Source organism: Ambystoma mexicanum, chromosome 6p, assembly GCF_040938575.1.
Source record: "Ambystoma mexicanum isolate Mex_15411 chromosome 6p, UKY_AmexF1_1, whole genome shotgun sequence".
Classification (NCBI taxonomy): domain Eukaryota; kingdom Metazoa; phylum Chordata; class Amphibia; order Caudata; family Ambystomatidae; genus Ambystoma; species Ambystoma mexicanum.
In genome coordinates this window covers 865,351,854-865,368,835 of record NC_090935.1, presented here as the reverse complement: position 1 = coordinate 865,368,835, position 16,982 = coordinate 865,351,854, and the positions used below count along the sequence as shown (strand labels likewise).

At 45.4% G+C, this 16,982-nt stretch overlaps 1 protein-coding gene across 1 annotated transcript in view; it reads left to right on the top strand.

Annotated features, from left to right (window-relative positions):
- The window catches only part of PJA2 (praja ring finger ubiquitin ligase 2), a 578,273-nt gene that overhangs the window by 346,625 nt on the left and 214,666 nt on the right, over positions 1 to 16,982 (top strand). The window contains exons 6-7 of the mRNA XM_069625483.1: positions 5,952 to 6,063; positions 15,534 to 15,648. Coding sequence (XP_069481584.1) covers positions 5,952 to 6,063; positions 15,534 to 15,648 — 227 coding nt within the window. The remainder of the gene's footprint in view (positions 1 to 5,951; positions 6,064 to 15,533; positions 15,649 to 16,982) is intronic.

Here is a 16,982-nt window from a genome sequence, read left to right as displayed (position 1 = left end):
CCTGTGGTCTCAAGTGGAGTCTTGGTTCCACATAAATGTGCTCAAATTGAGAGCAGTACATTGGGCCCTGAAATAGTTTCTGCCGCGCATACGCGGCTCGGTGGTAAGGGTGTTGACAGACAATACCACCACAATGTTTTATCTCAGGAAGCAGGGCGGCACACATTCCAAGGTGCTGTCGAAAGAAGCGCAGGATCTTTGGCATTGGGATCTGTCGTACGACATTGGCATTGTGGTGTTTCATCTGCCGGGAGTGTTGAATGTGCAGGTGGACGCGCTCGGCAGGGAATGTCGGCCAGCTCCACAAATGGCAGCTAAAGAAGCAACAGGTGTCCATGACCTTCCAGAAATGGGGCCATCCTCCGTTGGATCTCTTCGCAACAAGGGAGAACAAACAGTGCAGGGAGTTCGCCAGCAGGTGGGCTCACCCTGAGTCTCTAGGGGATGCGTTCCTGTGGACAGGCCTGTTCGCTTCTGCATTTCCTCCGCTCATTTGACGGACCCTTCAGTGGATTCGGAGATACTCATGCCGTGTGATTCTGGTGGCTCCGTTCTGGGCCAGGCAGCCGTGGTTCTCGGATCTCCTTCATCTGTCCGTAGCAGAGCCGATTCGGTTGGAAGCAATGCCGGGCTTTGTCTCAGAACAAGGTCATTATGTGGTACCACAATCCGGGATCTCTCAGCCTGACTGCATGGCTCCTGACTTCTCCGAGTTTGGCCTGCTAGGGCTGTCCATTGATTGTTGACGAATTTTGGGGACGGCCAGAGCATCGTCCACCAATGTCTCCTATGCATGCAAATGGAAAAGGTTTTGTGCGTAGTGTAAGGGCCAGCCGGGGGTGGACCCTTTGAACATTTCACCTGAGCAAGTTCTTCCCTACCTTTTGCTGTTGGCGAAACGGGGTCTGGCGCGATCGTCCATAAAGGTTCACTTGGCATCAATTTCGAGATTTACTCTGAGGCGACATGCGGCTCCTCTATTTAGTGATCGTCTGATCAAACATTTCTTGAAGGGATTGTTCCGTACTTTTCTTCCAGTCAAGAAATTTACTCTGGTGTGGAGCCTTAATGTGGTTCTCTCCGGTCTGATGCGACCACCGTTTGAACCGATGTCGACGACTCCTTCGCAGTTTTTGTCCTGGAAGGTGGGTTTTCTGGTGGCCATTACTTCGGCCAGGAGGATGTCAGAGTTGCAGGCATTGGTTGTGGACCCTCCATACTTGTGGTTCTTGAAGGAAAAGGTGGTGTTGGCTACTAATCTGCACTTTATCCCAAAAGTGCCAACGGCATTTCATAAACTCTCTTCTATTGTGTTGCCCTCGTTTTTTGCTTCAGCCTCCACGCCTGTAGAACAGGCTTTGCATTCGCTGGATGTGAGGAGAGCGTTGAAGTTTTATTTGAATCGTACTCAAGATTTCAGACAATCTAGACCGCTGTTTGTGGCTTTTGGGCCGTCCGTCAAAGGAAGGGCAATCTCCAAACAAGGACTTTCTCTTTGGGTGTCCTCTGCTTTTACGTTCTGCCACACTAAAGCTGGAAAGCCTTTGGGAAAGATTCCGAGGGCACATTCAACGAAGTCTACAGCTTTGTCGACGGCATTGTGGTCAGGGATACCGCTGGTGGACATTTGCCAGGCGGCCTCCTGGGCGGTGCCGCATACCTTTACCCGGCATTACTGTCTGGAGCAGCAGCATGGTGAGGATGTGCAGGTGGGACGGGCGGTCCTGCAATGCCTGTTTCAATAAGGTAAGCCCCGCAGCTTTGGGGTATTTGTTTGAACTTGATCACTGGATGGGTTTCTTTGTCTCATGTATGTGATTGTTTCTGTATTGGTTTGCCTTTACACTCCGCCATGCATGCTTGGTACTGCTATGTAATCTATTCACAGCATGTGAATGCATGAAAGATCCAATGCTGGAGAAGGGAGTAGTTTCTTACCTGTAACTCCATTTCTCCAGTGTTGGTATCTTTCATGGATTCACATGCGCCTGCCGGCCGCCCCTGCAGGCAAGCCTGGTTTGGGTTTCCTCTACTTTGAAGGTTAAAATCTGAAGGGAAGCCGTGGGAGCGGGGCTATTTATACCCTGCGCCATATTGGTGGGGCCTTAAGTATCCCAAAAGAGCCTTGAATAGGACACTGAAGTGTCGAAGTTTTCCATAGGAAAACGCTAAGTTAAAACGACCGAGGTTCCCAGCCTGACGGGGAATATTCACAGCATGTGAATCCATGAAAGATACCAACACTGGAGAAATGGGGTTAAAGGTAATAAACTACTCCCTTCTTACTCAGAGAGGGAAATATCACTAGCTAGATAAAATTTTGCATCCTGCTATACATCCTTTGCCTCTCAGGGTAGCACATGCCAAGTGCAGGCTAAACTCTTCAGAAGGCATGTGAGCTAGCATAGAAACCTCCAAAACAGCAATAGTACTGCAGTACCAAAATGAAGGAAATGTCCACTCAAGATTCTATAAAAATCAAAACTTTAATTAAACAAAAAATTAACACAATTAATAAAAACAATGATTACCACCCCAGTAAAGGTAAACATGAAGAATTCAGACTTTGGAATACGAGGACACTCTGGGTCACAGACTGGGGGAGGGGTTCGATTGCAGCTTGACAGACGAGCAAGAATTTCAGCAACAGATTTTAAAGTTAAATGAAGATGTGTTTTAAATGGAGATGATGGGGTCTTGCAAGTCACTAGGGCCCTTTAATGCAGGTGAGGGGAACAACAAAGTACCTTTTTGTTCATGTTCTGTGGCTCAACAGAATTGAGCCAGGCTTCTAGAAATTTCGTGAGGCACTGGTTTGGTATTTGGTTGGTGAGCTGGTCAGCTGGGTCCAACACTCTGTGCGGTCCAAGCAGCAACAGCATGTGGCATGAAAATGCTTGGGACCAGTAGTTGTCCAGGTCACTGTAGCTCACGAGCGAGTTGAGGCAGGAACCAGGGTAGAGCCCAGTTGCTTGAATTCTGGGTGACCTCGTCAACGGTCTATAGGGGCAAGGTGAGTCCTTCATTCTGTCCTTACAAACTAGGAAGGTTTGTAGTAAAATAACACTTGCAGGGTTTCAGTCACCTCCAGCTGCCCAGTTGCATTAGTCCTTCTCCACCCAGCAGTTTCACCCAAATGTATCCTTGGGACGGTAAGGAAGAGGAGCTTTCCTCTTCTTGGAGCCTTCTGTCTTCACCTTTATGGACTTTGGAATACACTGTATCCCCAAGAGTTCCAGACGAATCCTTCTTTTCCTGAAGTACCAAGCGGAATCAACAAAGGGCAGGATTTCCACCCCTTAAGAAGGCAAAATTGTACGGCAGATTGGTGCAGAGAAGCCTCTTCTCAGAGGTACAATCCACGCTGCGGCAACCAGTCTCCTTTGTCTTCTGATGTCATACGCAAAATGCTTTTTCTGCAGGAAGTGGGGAGAGAGCAGGACGTTTGGGGAGCCCCAGAAAACTCCTGGATGGTGGAAGGCCTCTATGGATTAAACCTAATCTATGGCACCTTTAACTCAACCCACTTGCTACTTCTCAAGGGCTCTAGTAATCAGCATCCTCATGTGAGAAGGCCTTTGTCATGTCGGGACTGTCTTTGAAGCATCAATTTGCAAGAGATCGCCTGAGGAGGGTTCCTGTGCCCTGGAGAAAGTTGTTGACCCCGCACAGATGGCATTCCATCAGTCATCCTTACAAATATAATGCATGCTTATGTTTACAAAAAAAAACATAAGCACATGCCAATCACCTTAAATTCGGCAAATTTGCCCACAAAACGGACTTACACACCAAATCTGGGTTTGTAAAATGTTGTTAAAGACACCTCACCAACATAAAATAAAGTATATGCTTAACAGTGGGAAGCATTTTCGCCTGCACAGCAGCATAACATGAATCGTGTTTCAGAATATAAACGATGCAGGCTTTCTGGGAAGCCCCAATGAGAGTCTTTACACCCCTTAGCACACTTGTCACAAAGATGGCCATCAATGTGATACTTGATAGATTACTGTAGGTATAGTTCGTAAATGTATACATTGTGGCATAATGCAATTTAAAAAAGTCTACCCTCCTTTTGTTAACTATCACTTCATTAAAGAGGCTAATTGGATTAGAAGCAATGTTAATAGAGGAGCATTTTTCAGTGTTACAGTGATGCATACAAAATGTAGTTATGTTAAAATACAAAAATGCTCCCCAAGGTCGATTTTCCCATTTCATTCAGTTAGACATCTTCAAAGATTCGGATTTCTCTGTGATAAATGATCCTCCGACGTAAAACGATAAAACCGCATAACGGTACTTGCACACAACTATAGGTAGGCTCAAGTTTGCTTTCCATCTTTGATAAAGGTGTCATAGGTAAGGCTCTTGTAAAGCAAGCAAAGTAGGATGAATTGTGGTGTCTTTTCAATTCAGTAGTTGTGCTAATGAGCTTTTGTACTGTGCCCATAACCACTGTGGCAGTCTTTTGGTGCCGATGCTTATCTAGATAGTTGTATTGTGCCAACACCATGGGTAACCAGACTATGGTCTGTTGGACATAGTAAGAAAGCAAATAGGAGAGAAAATCGATGCAGGGAGAGTAGAATAGAAATGCAATCAGGCACACTTTTGGAATGGTACAAGGGACTTGAAGGGAGAGGGTCTCTTATTGTGATTGCAACAGTGCATGTGTATTCCATGTTTATGCGTCCGATGGAGCTTTGACCTTAACGTGAGATTAAATCCAGACCATAATACCAAACATTTTCCTTGAAGGTATTTTCTAGTACATTGAAGCATGGTAGGCAGTCTGTTGTTGCGGGATAGATTCAGTGTGCTCTGGAAGTGTGGAGGCTACTTCACCAGATAGTTCAATCTGGGAGCACCGAGCCGACTGATGGAATTGCTGGAACCAAGAGTTGGTCATGTATAGGTGAGTACGGGTAACAAAAAAGCAAAAGATGGAAGGGAAGAAGGGGAAAGCCAGATTCTCCAAGAAAAACATCCTATTCTTACTGTCTAAGGGATCATAAAATGTGTTAGAGCTGTAGTTGATCTAATATGCCAAATTGACAACAGAAACGGGAATGGAAATCAGTGCAACATTATGACTAAGCGCCACTTGCCCGTACAAAATATCTATAGGAAACGACACAGAAGTTCACACACACATTTTACAATACATGGTTGGGTTTCACATTTCAGAATAGTTGAACAAATGAAGCAAGCACTGTTCATGCATTTGTTTGACAGTGCTACGCACTCTAAACCTGGTCCCCTCTCAAGAGGGCCACTACTTGAATCTATAATGGATATCAAGCAACAAGTCTATTCTTGGTGCTACGTAATTAGTTGCATCCAGATTGTTAATGGATCATGTTTCATATTGATTTATCTGGTTTAATGACAGTTTACTAGTCTCATCATGTCTCATTACTGAAAGAAGATTTGATTCTCATTTAAAAGGGAGTCCATATTTATTTATTTATTTTAGCTGATCAGGATTGTTGACTCTTTTATTCCTGTGGTCTGGTGTGTTGATTTGCAGTTAGGATGTCAATTTACACACTCAAAACTCAGAGAGGCATGCACACCTTGTTTGCGCACTCTCTCCTCTCAATGTAATGTGTTCTCCGGATAAACAGTTGATGTAACCACTGGCTCTAGAGTTAACCTGTACTCCAGAGGGCTAATAGCAGTATATTTTCCACAATATTCTGATGTTTGAAACTGTTACTGAACCTGATGCCATTGGTAAATTATTGCATTTTGCCACAAAGTTCTATTTATTTTCCTCTTCAACTTGGTATATTTTATTTATTCTCTCAAAATAATGGCTAGCCCCAATGATTAAATGCATGAGAGAAAAGGATGCTGGGAAATGCATGCAATTCTTTAGTATTTACATTTTTGTTGGCATCAAACCGCATGGTCTTAACAATGTACCCAACATTTTATTTCAGGCTTCTTGATGAGTTTGGTGATGGAATAGGAGTTGCTCAAGCTATCTCATACGTGGATCCTCAGTTTCTTACATATATGGCTCTAGAAGAACGATTGGCTCAGGCTATGGAGGTAGGCTTTTTGTGTTGTGATTTGTGTGGTTGTTTACAAGCTCTGTAGATTGTTCCCAAAAGCTATTCCTACTTAATTAGAATGTATGCAGTTCAGAAGTTGCAACAGATGGGCCTTCTTTCTCGAGCTACTTGGAGTTTTTACTCTTTTGCATCTCTTGCCACATAGAGCTGCCTGGGCTGCATATTTGCAATAGTTTCCTGAAATCGTTTTTATACTGTTTCAAAAGCACAAGCTTCCTCCCAACTTAACAGGGAAGGCAAATTGTTACTCTTGTTAAGAGGGGTGAGTGGGGGGGGGGATCTGTGTAAGACTAACAAAATAAGAGCACCTATCTCATTACTTTCATGTTATCTCTCATGCCACCTAGTTAAGTTAATACCTCCCTGGAGCCTGTAATCCTACAAAAGAGAAGGGATGTGCAATGGAAATGTGTATATTAGAAGACCAGTGTAGATGTTTAGGAAGAACATAACTAAGATAATCAAAAGATGAGCATTAAATACAGATGGAGTGAAATATTGTACCCGTGGTACTAACAAGGAGCTAGTAACTCAGCTTAACTCTGCACTTCAAGGTAGTTAGTAGCGCTTTTGTAAATATCAGTAAATATCAGTAAAGATCAGTAGGAGCACCATGATTGGAAGAAAACAAAGAGATAACTTACTAAATCATGTGATGCATCCAAGAGACACTTGATAAAAACCTTTATCAATCTGTTGATACAATTAAACTTTTTTTTGTTTGCTCAGTTTGTTTCACTTTCCTCTCTCGGTTGCCATTTTCTCTTCTCACGTGTGTATGTTCTGCTGATGTGACAATCATCGCATTGCTAAGTATGTCAGGACTTGCAAAGGCCCAGATTAAAGGTTAAGGCATGGCGAGGCGTTTCATTCTAAAAGTCAGTTTACAGACTTTTTCGTTGATGAGCCCTAACATGAGATCTTATCTCAGAAGCAACTATGTGATGTGATCCCTACAAAACCTTAAAATAGGGTTAATTTGTAGCCTTGGGGTGCTATAAAAAAACTGACCAAAAACAGTCTCCATCGCGTCCATTCATTTTTTTGAAAAACCGAATATTGTAAGCAGTTCTAAATGCGGCTGCCTAGTATGTCAAGCTTTTTTGGGATAGTAGAGTAGTGTAATCCTTTGTATGGTGTGCATTGCCTAGTTAAAATACACTTCCGTGGCAGCATATGGCTCTAGGCCTTAATGCCTCAAGGACGTTGCACAGAAGGGGGGGGGGGCACAAATGTCTCAGTGGTAGGTGAGTGCTGGGGGTGAGAAGCTGAGATCAGGGTTGGGATGTTTAGCCATTTAAAGGGGGCAGGGTTCTGGGGATGTCCCTTGGAGGAGGGGAGCTTGAAGGGAGAGAAGGGTGGTGGTTCTGGTGGTGTCCCTGAAAATAGAGCAAGCATGTGAATGGAGAGATGATGGGGTGGGAGAAATCTATTTCGGATCCTCCCATTGTGCAATGCACAGAGCAATGGAACTTACAAATTGGAAACATTTCAGGCTCAACACAGGCTCCCTGTTTTTTTATTTGTTTGTACTCTATGTTTCTTAGTAGCTCCTTGAGGCCTCTGGGCAAAAAGCGCTTCATAAGAAATGTAAATAAATAAATCTTCATTGACCTGGTGGGTATATGTGGGTTGCAGGCTTTCTTCTTGTACACGCGCAAGTCCAACAAATGTGCAGGAGCACTGGGCATCAGGTGCATTGGTACCAAGTAGAGCTTGGAGTGTTTCGGAAAGCAAGCTGTAAGCATCCAAAGAATTCTGAAACACCTGATGGGTCTCCAGAAAGCCATGGTCTTTGCTGACCTGCGTATATAAACCAGGGGGATACCAGGTACAAACGTGGAGATGGCGGAGCAGACCCGATTTGAATGCAGACTTAACGAAAAAAGAGCAGCCTATCTCTAGATCTTTCGGTAATCAAAATTACTAGGGTATCGGAAATGTGCCACTCATTAGATTCCAGCAGATCTATGGGAACACAATGCACATGGAATATTCAACCAGACACTGTACAACCCAATAGCATAAATTCAAACAACATTCTTATATTATTTCATATATCCAGAGGACTAGTTAAAAACATTCTGATAAAAGCCATCACAAAAAGTGGCGAATGCCTAATAGTGTCCCGTGCTTATTACCGGACAGGTGATTACAAAGTGCTAATTCAGTACAGAACAGTTATATGATCAAGATACAAATGTAGAAAAATGACAAGAGCACACATTTGATAAAACAAAGCAAAACAAAAACCACAATTGTTAAATACAGAGTGCCTGTTTTGTATATAGCTCTGCTGTCTATGTAAAGGTACAAATACCTATGTTACATATGGCGTTATCCTGGTGTCTCACACTTGGTCTATAACCCAACATCTGCAGCATCCGGATGCTGACTGCTTATCTGCAACTGGGACTACATCTTTTGATGATAGGCAGCTGCACTACTCACTGGCAGTTTGGTGCCCCTCCAACCAAGCATAGTCTCAAGTCGCTCTTCCATAGACCAGTTTTCATGCAGATCTTCATAACCACTGCAACAGTTGCTGCATCACTGGGGACCAGGAACTACCACCGTTGTGCTCCAATTTTCCAAGGGGCTGAAGCACTGAAGGCTAATATCCCAAGATTTAAGATTGTGTGGTTCCCCTGCGATATAGATCCATCTGGAGATGCAGCCCAAAGTCACTGAATTAATCTTTTAATGTATGCTCTACACTGGGAGTCCCTCCAAACCGGGCCCTGGATCCTGCTCAGGCATTTAGAAGTAGCAGTGTGGCTCCCATTGATTTCTATAGGAAACCAGCACTGGGTCCTTAAGTGCCACTTTGGTACTAGCAACCACACTGGGTACACAAAGGGCCTGTTTTACTTTGAAAATTGCTTGTGTACCAAATGTTAAGTCCTAACCTAAACTCTGAAAAAACATAATAAATATGTCTACTTGTGGCTAGTGCTATCAAGCTATGGGTTAGTGCCCCTCATCACAGGGCCAAGAGAAACAGTTGTAACATATATAAATGTAAAATAGGCTTTTTATACTTCGTTGGCTCCCCTATAGTAGAGTCCCTTTTCCAAGGCTTATCCACAGGTTGGCGAGTTATCCAGAGTGCAGTCTGAGAGGGCGAAAATCAGGATATGAGTGAAGTAAAATGGCAAGAAGGTGCAACTACAGGCAAGCTGAACATGAATGATTGAGGAGGCTTATGGTCGGCGGTGTGGGGATCTCAAGACAATTATACAATGTAGATGTAATGTAATTTCTCATTTGTATAGCGCCTTTACCCCATTGGTATGGTGCTGTAGGTGAACTCCCTCTGGGGACCGACCAGGGTATGGGAAATTAGTCAGAGAAGTTTAGAATGCATTTATGTTTGTCCAAAACGAAGTTGGGTGAGTATGGCCAAGGCTCAGTTACCTACCCATGCCAAGCAGGAATATGGATGGGTGCTGTGAGTTAGTCTGGAGGGTCTATGTGAGTGCAAGAGACTCGCGTCCAGCTAGACAAATTTCTGTCATGGGACTTAGCTACATTCTGATGACAGAGGTGTTGTGTCTTAGAGTGGTGTATGGTAGCGGATGCGTGCGTGTGGGTGGCCTTGCTTACAGCAAGAATCCATCGACATGGAGTGTGATACGTACCCTGGAGCCCCAGCTGGTTTCTTGTTTTCGTCGATTTGGCTTGGAATTATGTCCTGGGGTCTGCTGGGGCTTATACTCTACCTTGCTCTGGAGAGATCCTGAGGAGAAAAAAATACTGCCACGGGCAAGTGGCTGTGTGGGTAAGCCCGAAGTTGAAGCAATGGTTCGTCCGGTTGCAGGTGGGAAGAGCCCGGTTGGAGGACCTTCCGGAAGGAAAGGTGGTCCTATAAGCGGCTGATGCTAAGTGGAATTGAGTTCCAGAGTGTGGGAGTTTGGATGAAGGAGGATTCCCCTATTCTAGGTGATTTGAAGGGAGGGATCAAAAGGAGGAGTGCTGAACCTGATCTCCGATTTCTATTGGGTTGGTAGCAGGTACATTTGTGTTGAAGGAATTCGGGGCCTGTCTTGCGGAGGGCACAGTGGTTGATGCACATGGTTTTGAATGGTCGATATGTAACTAGTGGAGCACCCGGAGGGCCGGAGTGTAATGTGCTTTCTGGTGGAGAGGGCAAGGTGGAGCCTAGCTGCAGAGTTTTGGACCCATTGTAGCTTTCGGAGTTGATAAGCATGTAGTCTAGGCAGCGGAGTACGATGGCCACGAATTGCTGTGACTCTGGGAGAGTAGGAGAGATAGGGGAAGGTGCATATGAGAATGCGCAGATGTAGATGGCACGATCTAGATAAATCGTTGATGTGGTGAGAGTATGTTGGATCGTAATCCATGGTGCTTCCCTGGTTCTTTACTTAGTTGGATGCTGTAGGAGGCTGGGGGGGGGGGGTCAGGGGAGGACAGCTGGGGTGAGTTGGGGGAAGAGTGCCGTCTTGCCAGAGGTCAATATTTTGGTTTTACCAGCGTTAAGGAGGAGGTGGTTAGCTGTCATCCAGTGGTGGATTTGAGAGGCACAAAGCAAATTCAGGATGGGGAAAAACTTGGGTGGTGGGGGATCTTGAAGATGATCTAGGTGTCATCAGTGCAGTTGTAACAGGTTAGGTCATGTGAGCGAATAAGAGCAGGGAGAGGGCTCTGATAGAGATTGAAGAGTAGGGGGAGAGGAGGGTGATTTGTGATCAGTTAGCAAGGAAAGAAGGGATCTATTTTAATGCAGAGTCCCTGATGCTGAGAAAGTGGAGTCTGTCCGTGAGGATGCTGTGGTCGATGGAGTCAAAGGCAGCCGAGAGGTCACAAAGGATAAGTGCAGTGCAGCCTTTGAGTCTGCACTTCTTTACAGGTTATTCCAAATGGAGACTAGCTAAGATTCAGTCCCTCGTAGGGGTCTGAATCAAGGCTGAGCAGGAAGTCGGATTCGGATTTGGTGAAGAGGAAGATCTGGGAGTATGCTCTGCGGTCAATGTGTTTGGCTATGAAGCAGTTGTTGGAAATTGAACGGTAGTTGGCCCGAAGGAAGGGCTCAAGGGAGGGTTTTTTGAGTAGGGGTTTGATATGTGATGTCTTGAACGCTGCTGTGAAAATGCCTATGGTCAGGCAATGGTTAATTATAGATCTGGTGATGCTGCCTGCGCAGGTTAAGGAGATTCAATTCTTGAGGAGGGAGGGTAAGGGGGAGCATGGATCTCCTGGGGATCTAGATGGGCGGCTGCTAGCGAGTTGCTTCAGAAATTCTGGTTGGGAGATGGCGGAAAAGGAAGAGGAGGGGATAGGGTGGACTGGGAAGATGAGGAGGGGAAGACAGGATGGGGGAGCACTGCTAGCTTAGTGGTGTGGTTTCTTTCTGTAATCTTGTAAAAGTGGTCTGAGAGGATATCACAGAGTGCTTAGGAGAGTGGGTAATGGGGAGAGGGCAGACACAGGCCTTGAATTCTGGGATGAACTTGTGGAGTTCCCTGCTGGAGTTGCAGGCATTGGTGATTTACTTCCCGTAGAAGGATTGTTTTGGTTTTTCTGATTTCCTCCTTGTGTAGGTCTTGATCTGCCTGGCATACGTGTCTTGGTTCTATGGGAAAGGTGTGTCCTGCAATTTGCACTCCAGGGAGTAGTTACGAGTTTTGAGGGATTTTTGTGAGGGGGTGACCCACTTTGGTTTAGGGCCTTGTCTGTGGAAAGATCTGGTGGGGGTGAGAGGTTTGAGGGCATTGAAGAGCCATAGGTCGAAATGGTCTCCTTAGAGAGGGAGATTGGGGAAGCGAGGTAAGCAGGGAATCGTTCAGGTCAGGGGTTACAATTACCTTGTTCCACAGCGGGACACAAGGACGGGGAGGGGAATGAGGGTCGTAAGTGTGAAGAAGATGGCTGTTTGGTCGTCCATATTAGTGATCGGGGTGGGAGTGTGGAGATCAGATTGGAGGAGCTTAATATCCCGTCTAGGCTGTGTCTTGCGGAGTGTGTGGCGCCAGAGATCAGTTGGGTCATATTGAGGGCTTCTATGTTGTGGATGAGTGGGCCAGTCATATGGTTGAGTGGGGCATAGAACCAAATGTTGAGATCTCCTCGCATGGTGAGGTAGGTCTGAGAGACCAGGATAGCTGCTAAGGAGTCACTAAGAGTATCTGCGAAATATATGTTCTAGCCCTGAGGTCTGTATATGAGTAAGAAGCTGTTGGTGATGAAGGGAGTGATGAGGAATTTGAATAGGAGAGATTTGCAGTCTGTGTTGCATGGTTGTTCCTTGGAGTAAGAGACGGTGAGGTGTAGTTTGTGGAGGATGGCTAACCCTCCTGCTCTGATGGTTCTGTTGTGCACAATCAGTTTATAGCCATAGGGGGGTAATGCCTGGAGGGCCACAGGTTGGAAATCATCAGAGAACCAGTTTTTGTGATAACGAGGATGTCTGGGCTTTCAGAGGAAATAAAGTCGAATATGGTGTCTGTTTTTGGCAACTCATCTGGCGTTAATGAGGATGCATGAGATTGGGTTAGGTGGGCGGGAATGGTTGGACCCCGGAGAGCGGGCGGTGCATAGGAGGTCTTAGAACTTCTAATTGGAATCCCAAAAGGCTTGGGGGGGGCAGAGTGTAATGGGTGGGATTGGGAGAGTGGAGAGGGAAGCATACTCAAAGCGTGATTCCAACAGGAGCTTTTATTGCTATAACAAAACAGTCAGGGTTAGAGCACCGCTTAACAGGTACTATGGCAAACTCTACATCTAAACCAGTATTTTTGAATTAAAATGTGTTGGGATGGGCTAAACTAAATGGTAATGGCTTAGTGCAACCAGTGTTCCCCTTGTGATTGAACCTAAGATCCAAAGCTTATTCTAAGAAGTGTTCACCCCTCCAGGGATGCCCTAATCTATAAGCAAATGACAAATGTTGTGGCTCACAGGGAGCCTTAAGGAGTTCTTTGCCTCGCGGCTACCCATGCCAATAACACAAAATGCCAAGGCTTTGACCAAAGCCAAAAGCTCATAAACCCGCCCTTCCATGTCCATCATTTATTCTAGTGCAAAAATATGTCTCAAGACTTTCAACAGGTCCTTCCAAGACTTTGGATTTCAGAATTCCCAGCAGGTCCCTCCTGGACCTTTGCTACCGAATTCGCTACAGTTCTCTCCTGGACCATCCATCTCCCCTTGCATCAGTGTTCTTTCTGCCTTGCTCCTTTGTATGATGCATTGTAGGACCCTCTCACAGGCCCTTGGATGCAGAATTTGAAGTAGGCCTCTTCATAGGCCATGGGTTGCAGAAGGTCTCTCTCCTAGGCCTTGGTTAACACCATTCAAAACTGGCCTAGCTCCTAGGCACGTCTGCCCTTATATCATTTTTTTCTTCTTCTTGCTACAGAAGAGACCGAGCAGAGGATTCTCTGTAGGCCTCCTTTCTAGGCCTTGGATACAGGACTCTCTCAGGCATTGGCGCTTTCTGCTCAGCCTGGCACTCTTACCTTCCCCACAGGTCGTGGGTGGAAAGCCCCAGAATTTGGCTTTCCAGTTCCCCAAGGAGTGGAGAGTAGCTGTGGTACCCTTCAGGTCAGCTGCCCTCTTCCATGGCTCTCCCCCTTCTCCTTCCAGGCTCTCCAGATTAGCACTGGCTTCTGCCAGGGGGAATTTGAGGAGACCTCCCTCCAGTGGCCTCCCCTTGTTTCAAGTAAGCATCAGCACTATGTATGCATTCTCCAGGTCCATGAAATGGACAGAGGTTCCCTGTCCCTTTTATATTCATGGTGCTCTGCTGCAATGGACTCCCTTGGTCTCCCTCTCCCTCTCTCTGTCTCAAATTGTTTACTCACTGTGCTGACCTTATTTTTTCTTACCATCTTTTTACTGATTTGTTTGTGGTGTTGCCCAATTGGTGAATAGATTTCTTCCCCTCTACCGTACAACTGAGGGGTTGCTAGAGTGTCTATAGCATGCAGCACCATTTTGGAAATCCCTTACTGTTTCTCAGCGGCTCTGCAGTACTTTGTGCCGGGATAGGATGAAAATGTCGAACCCATTTACTGCAAACCCGAAAATGGGAGGCGGGGTAGTTTGTGGAATGTTTGCACTTGTTTGCACAAATATAGATGGCAAGTAGGGTAGTGGTATTCATTGGGAATGGGGGATGTGGAGTGGGGTGGCACTCCGGGGGGGCGCCACCCCCTCACCATCCCCCATTTTTTAATTATTCAGAAAAGTGCCCGAAATTTGGGGGGCAGAGGTGGGGGTTCGAGTCCAGATTTTACGGATGCGCAGTAAAGGATTCAGTATTTTATTTTCACATAGATCCCTTCGTGCCTACCAGCTTGTTGGGGTTTACATTCTTGGTTGCTATGTAGGGAGTCACTCATTGTGATGAATTTCATTCACCAGTCTACTTGGGTTTGCATTCTCTGCCACTAGGTGGAATATATCTTCGGTGAGTGCCCCACACCTTACTTTTATATTCCAGTCCTTGGGGTCATTCAGCTCACTTGTAGTACATTCTGGTAGTTTTAATTCCCAGATATCAGGCTGCCGTTGGTTAACCTTGAGGATGGAATACCGGGTCTGTGGAGAGGTGGCAAGCCAGAGGGATTCCGCTCCTTTCACACTCGGGTGACTCCTTGGGCAGCAGCCGAGTCAACCCAGTCCCAAGTTGTATGCCTGCACCGGTAAGGAATTGTGGGGAGCTCCTTTAACACACCCCATCAGGAACATTGGCGATTGCTTCCATGCATGTGGACTCCAAGGTGGTAATTTGATCTATGTATGGCGAAGTGGAGAAACCTATACTAGAATGTAAAAAGATAGACAACTGTAGCAGAAGGAAGGGATACTGGCCCCAATCGAACACCAGTCAAGGTACTTCCCATGTGAAACACTAAAATGTGAAGCAATTTGCTGCATTGTATGCTAGTTTGTCTTTTGCAATATGGCAATACCCCTATCTGCACAGCTTGGATAAATCCATATACAACAGTATAAAAGATTGATCCATCAGTCCATCCATCCACCTGGCTGTGCAAGGTTAAATGGAGGGCAATGTGCTGTGTGAACATTGGCACTCTGATCTGTTAGGTGTAGTAGTGAGTGCTGCGCTTACCACTGGCTTTTTATCTCTCCTTTACTCTCAGTACTCCTTATAAAAGTGTAGCCTTACTGAAAACTTGACAGCTTTTCAATATAGATTCTTATATGGAAAGAAATGTCCCTTGCTTGCTGATGAAGAACTTTTCAGTTTGCTATGCATTCTAGATTTTGCATTTCATTTAAACAAGGACTGTATGTTTACAGGGTGATTTTCACTAAAATATTTCACATCCCATTCTCATTTCCGTAGGTAATCTGATAAAGGAGTGGTTTAAACAAATCAGTATTAAACAAGTTCATTGTTGAAACATAATTGTTGTATATCTCTATGCAGTTAATATATTTCAAACCTTTGTTTTTCAGACTGCTCTAGCTCATTTAGAATCCCTTGCTGTTGATGTTGAACAGGCTCATCCCCCAGCCAGTAAAGAAAGCATAGATTGTCTCCCTCAGGTCGTTATAACCGAGGACCACAATGGTAAGACCAAACACTATAGGAATCATGTGTTTACTGAACTATATATTTGTTTTTTTCCAATACCTCAAGTGAGTTTTTTATCCACATTGTTTTAAATGGTATTGTCTTTACGCATTCTCTGGTGGGGCTGTCCACACTGGGTGTTTCCTGTGGATTAGATCATGAATTTAAGTTTCTACAATTACCTTCATTCCCAAATCTTGGGTATGAAGTAGCATATCATAAAAAAAAGTGTTCTTTAATGTCAGGATTTTTGTGTGTGTGTGTGTGTGTGTGTGTGTGTGTATATATGTGTGTATATATATATATATATATGTATTTTTTTTTTCCAGAGGCTTGTGGATCTCTGCATAGTCCGGCATCTAGTGGTAGTCGAGAGTATTACAAAATTTGTTTCCGAAAGTTGGGACCTTGATAGGACGTGTTGATAATACTATTCCTAGTGTGACGTGTACTGTACCCATGGTCCTTCACGTGTCTAGGTCCCTCAGATTGTTTCCGCCATTGTGGTCGGTCGCAAGTTGCAGAGTTCCTTTCCAGGCTGATGCCTTTGACTAGGTAAAAGTTTATTCGTAGACTTCTCTCTCCCGTCCGCTTTTGCCGCAGCGTCATTCAACTGATCGACGGACAACTCCATCGTCTACGACTTGATTGAATCGACAAGCAGACGCAGCTTTCACGGGCCTCTTTAGGCCTCTCCCCTTACAATAGGGAGAGAGGGGGAGGTTTTCGTACATCTACTCATTTAAGAAAATGCATATTCTGCCAGCCCTTTTCCCTTTTTCTCACCTAACTGCCCTTTCCATTTATGATGGAAAAAAACACCTTTTAAATGTTGCCCTACCGCCATATGAAATTCCAGTGGAAGGACATGCACAGTGTGTGCAATTACTGTCCCCCCCTAGGTCCCACACTGAAAAACTTTGCAAGCCCGAAAACTCTTAACAAATGTCAGACCAAGTGATGGGCCGTCCACGCAATGCAGGCCAAAGCCTCCATCATCATGACGGAGGATTCCAGCAAGGGAAGTATCAGTGTCCTTAGTGACGCCGAAAGCGACCAGGGTTCATTGGAACCCTATGTGCATGCCTCCGACTCCACTAAGCAACCATGCGGCTCTGTGACAGACGACAGCCAGCGGCCATAGCACGCGCAAAAGCACATAGCCCACAGCTGACATCCGACAAAATAGTTTAACCGTCTAGGCCCATGCGGTGTCTGCAGAAAAGGCCCCTAGATCTTCCCTGGTCCCTGGGCTATCGCTTAAGCTTTCCTCTCATGAAAGGCCTCCGAAACTGGCCCCCAAAATCGGTTTGGACACCGCGCACAAAAAG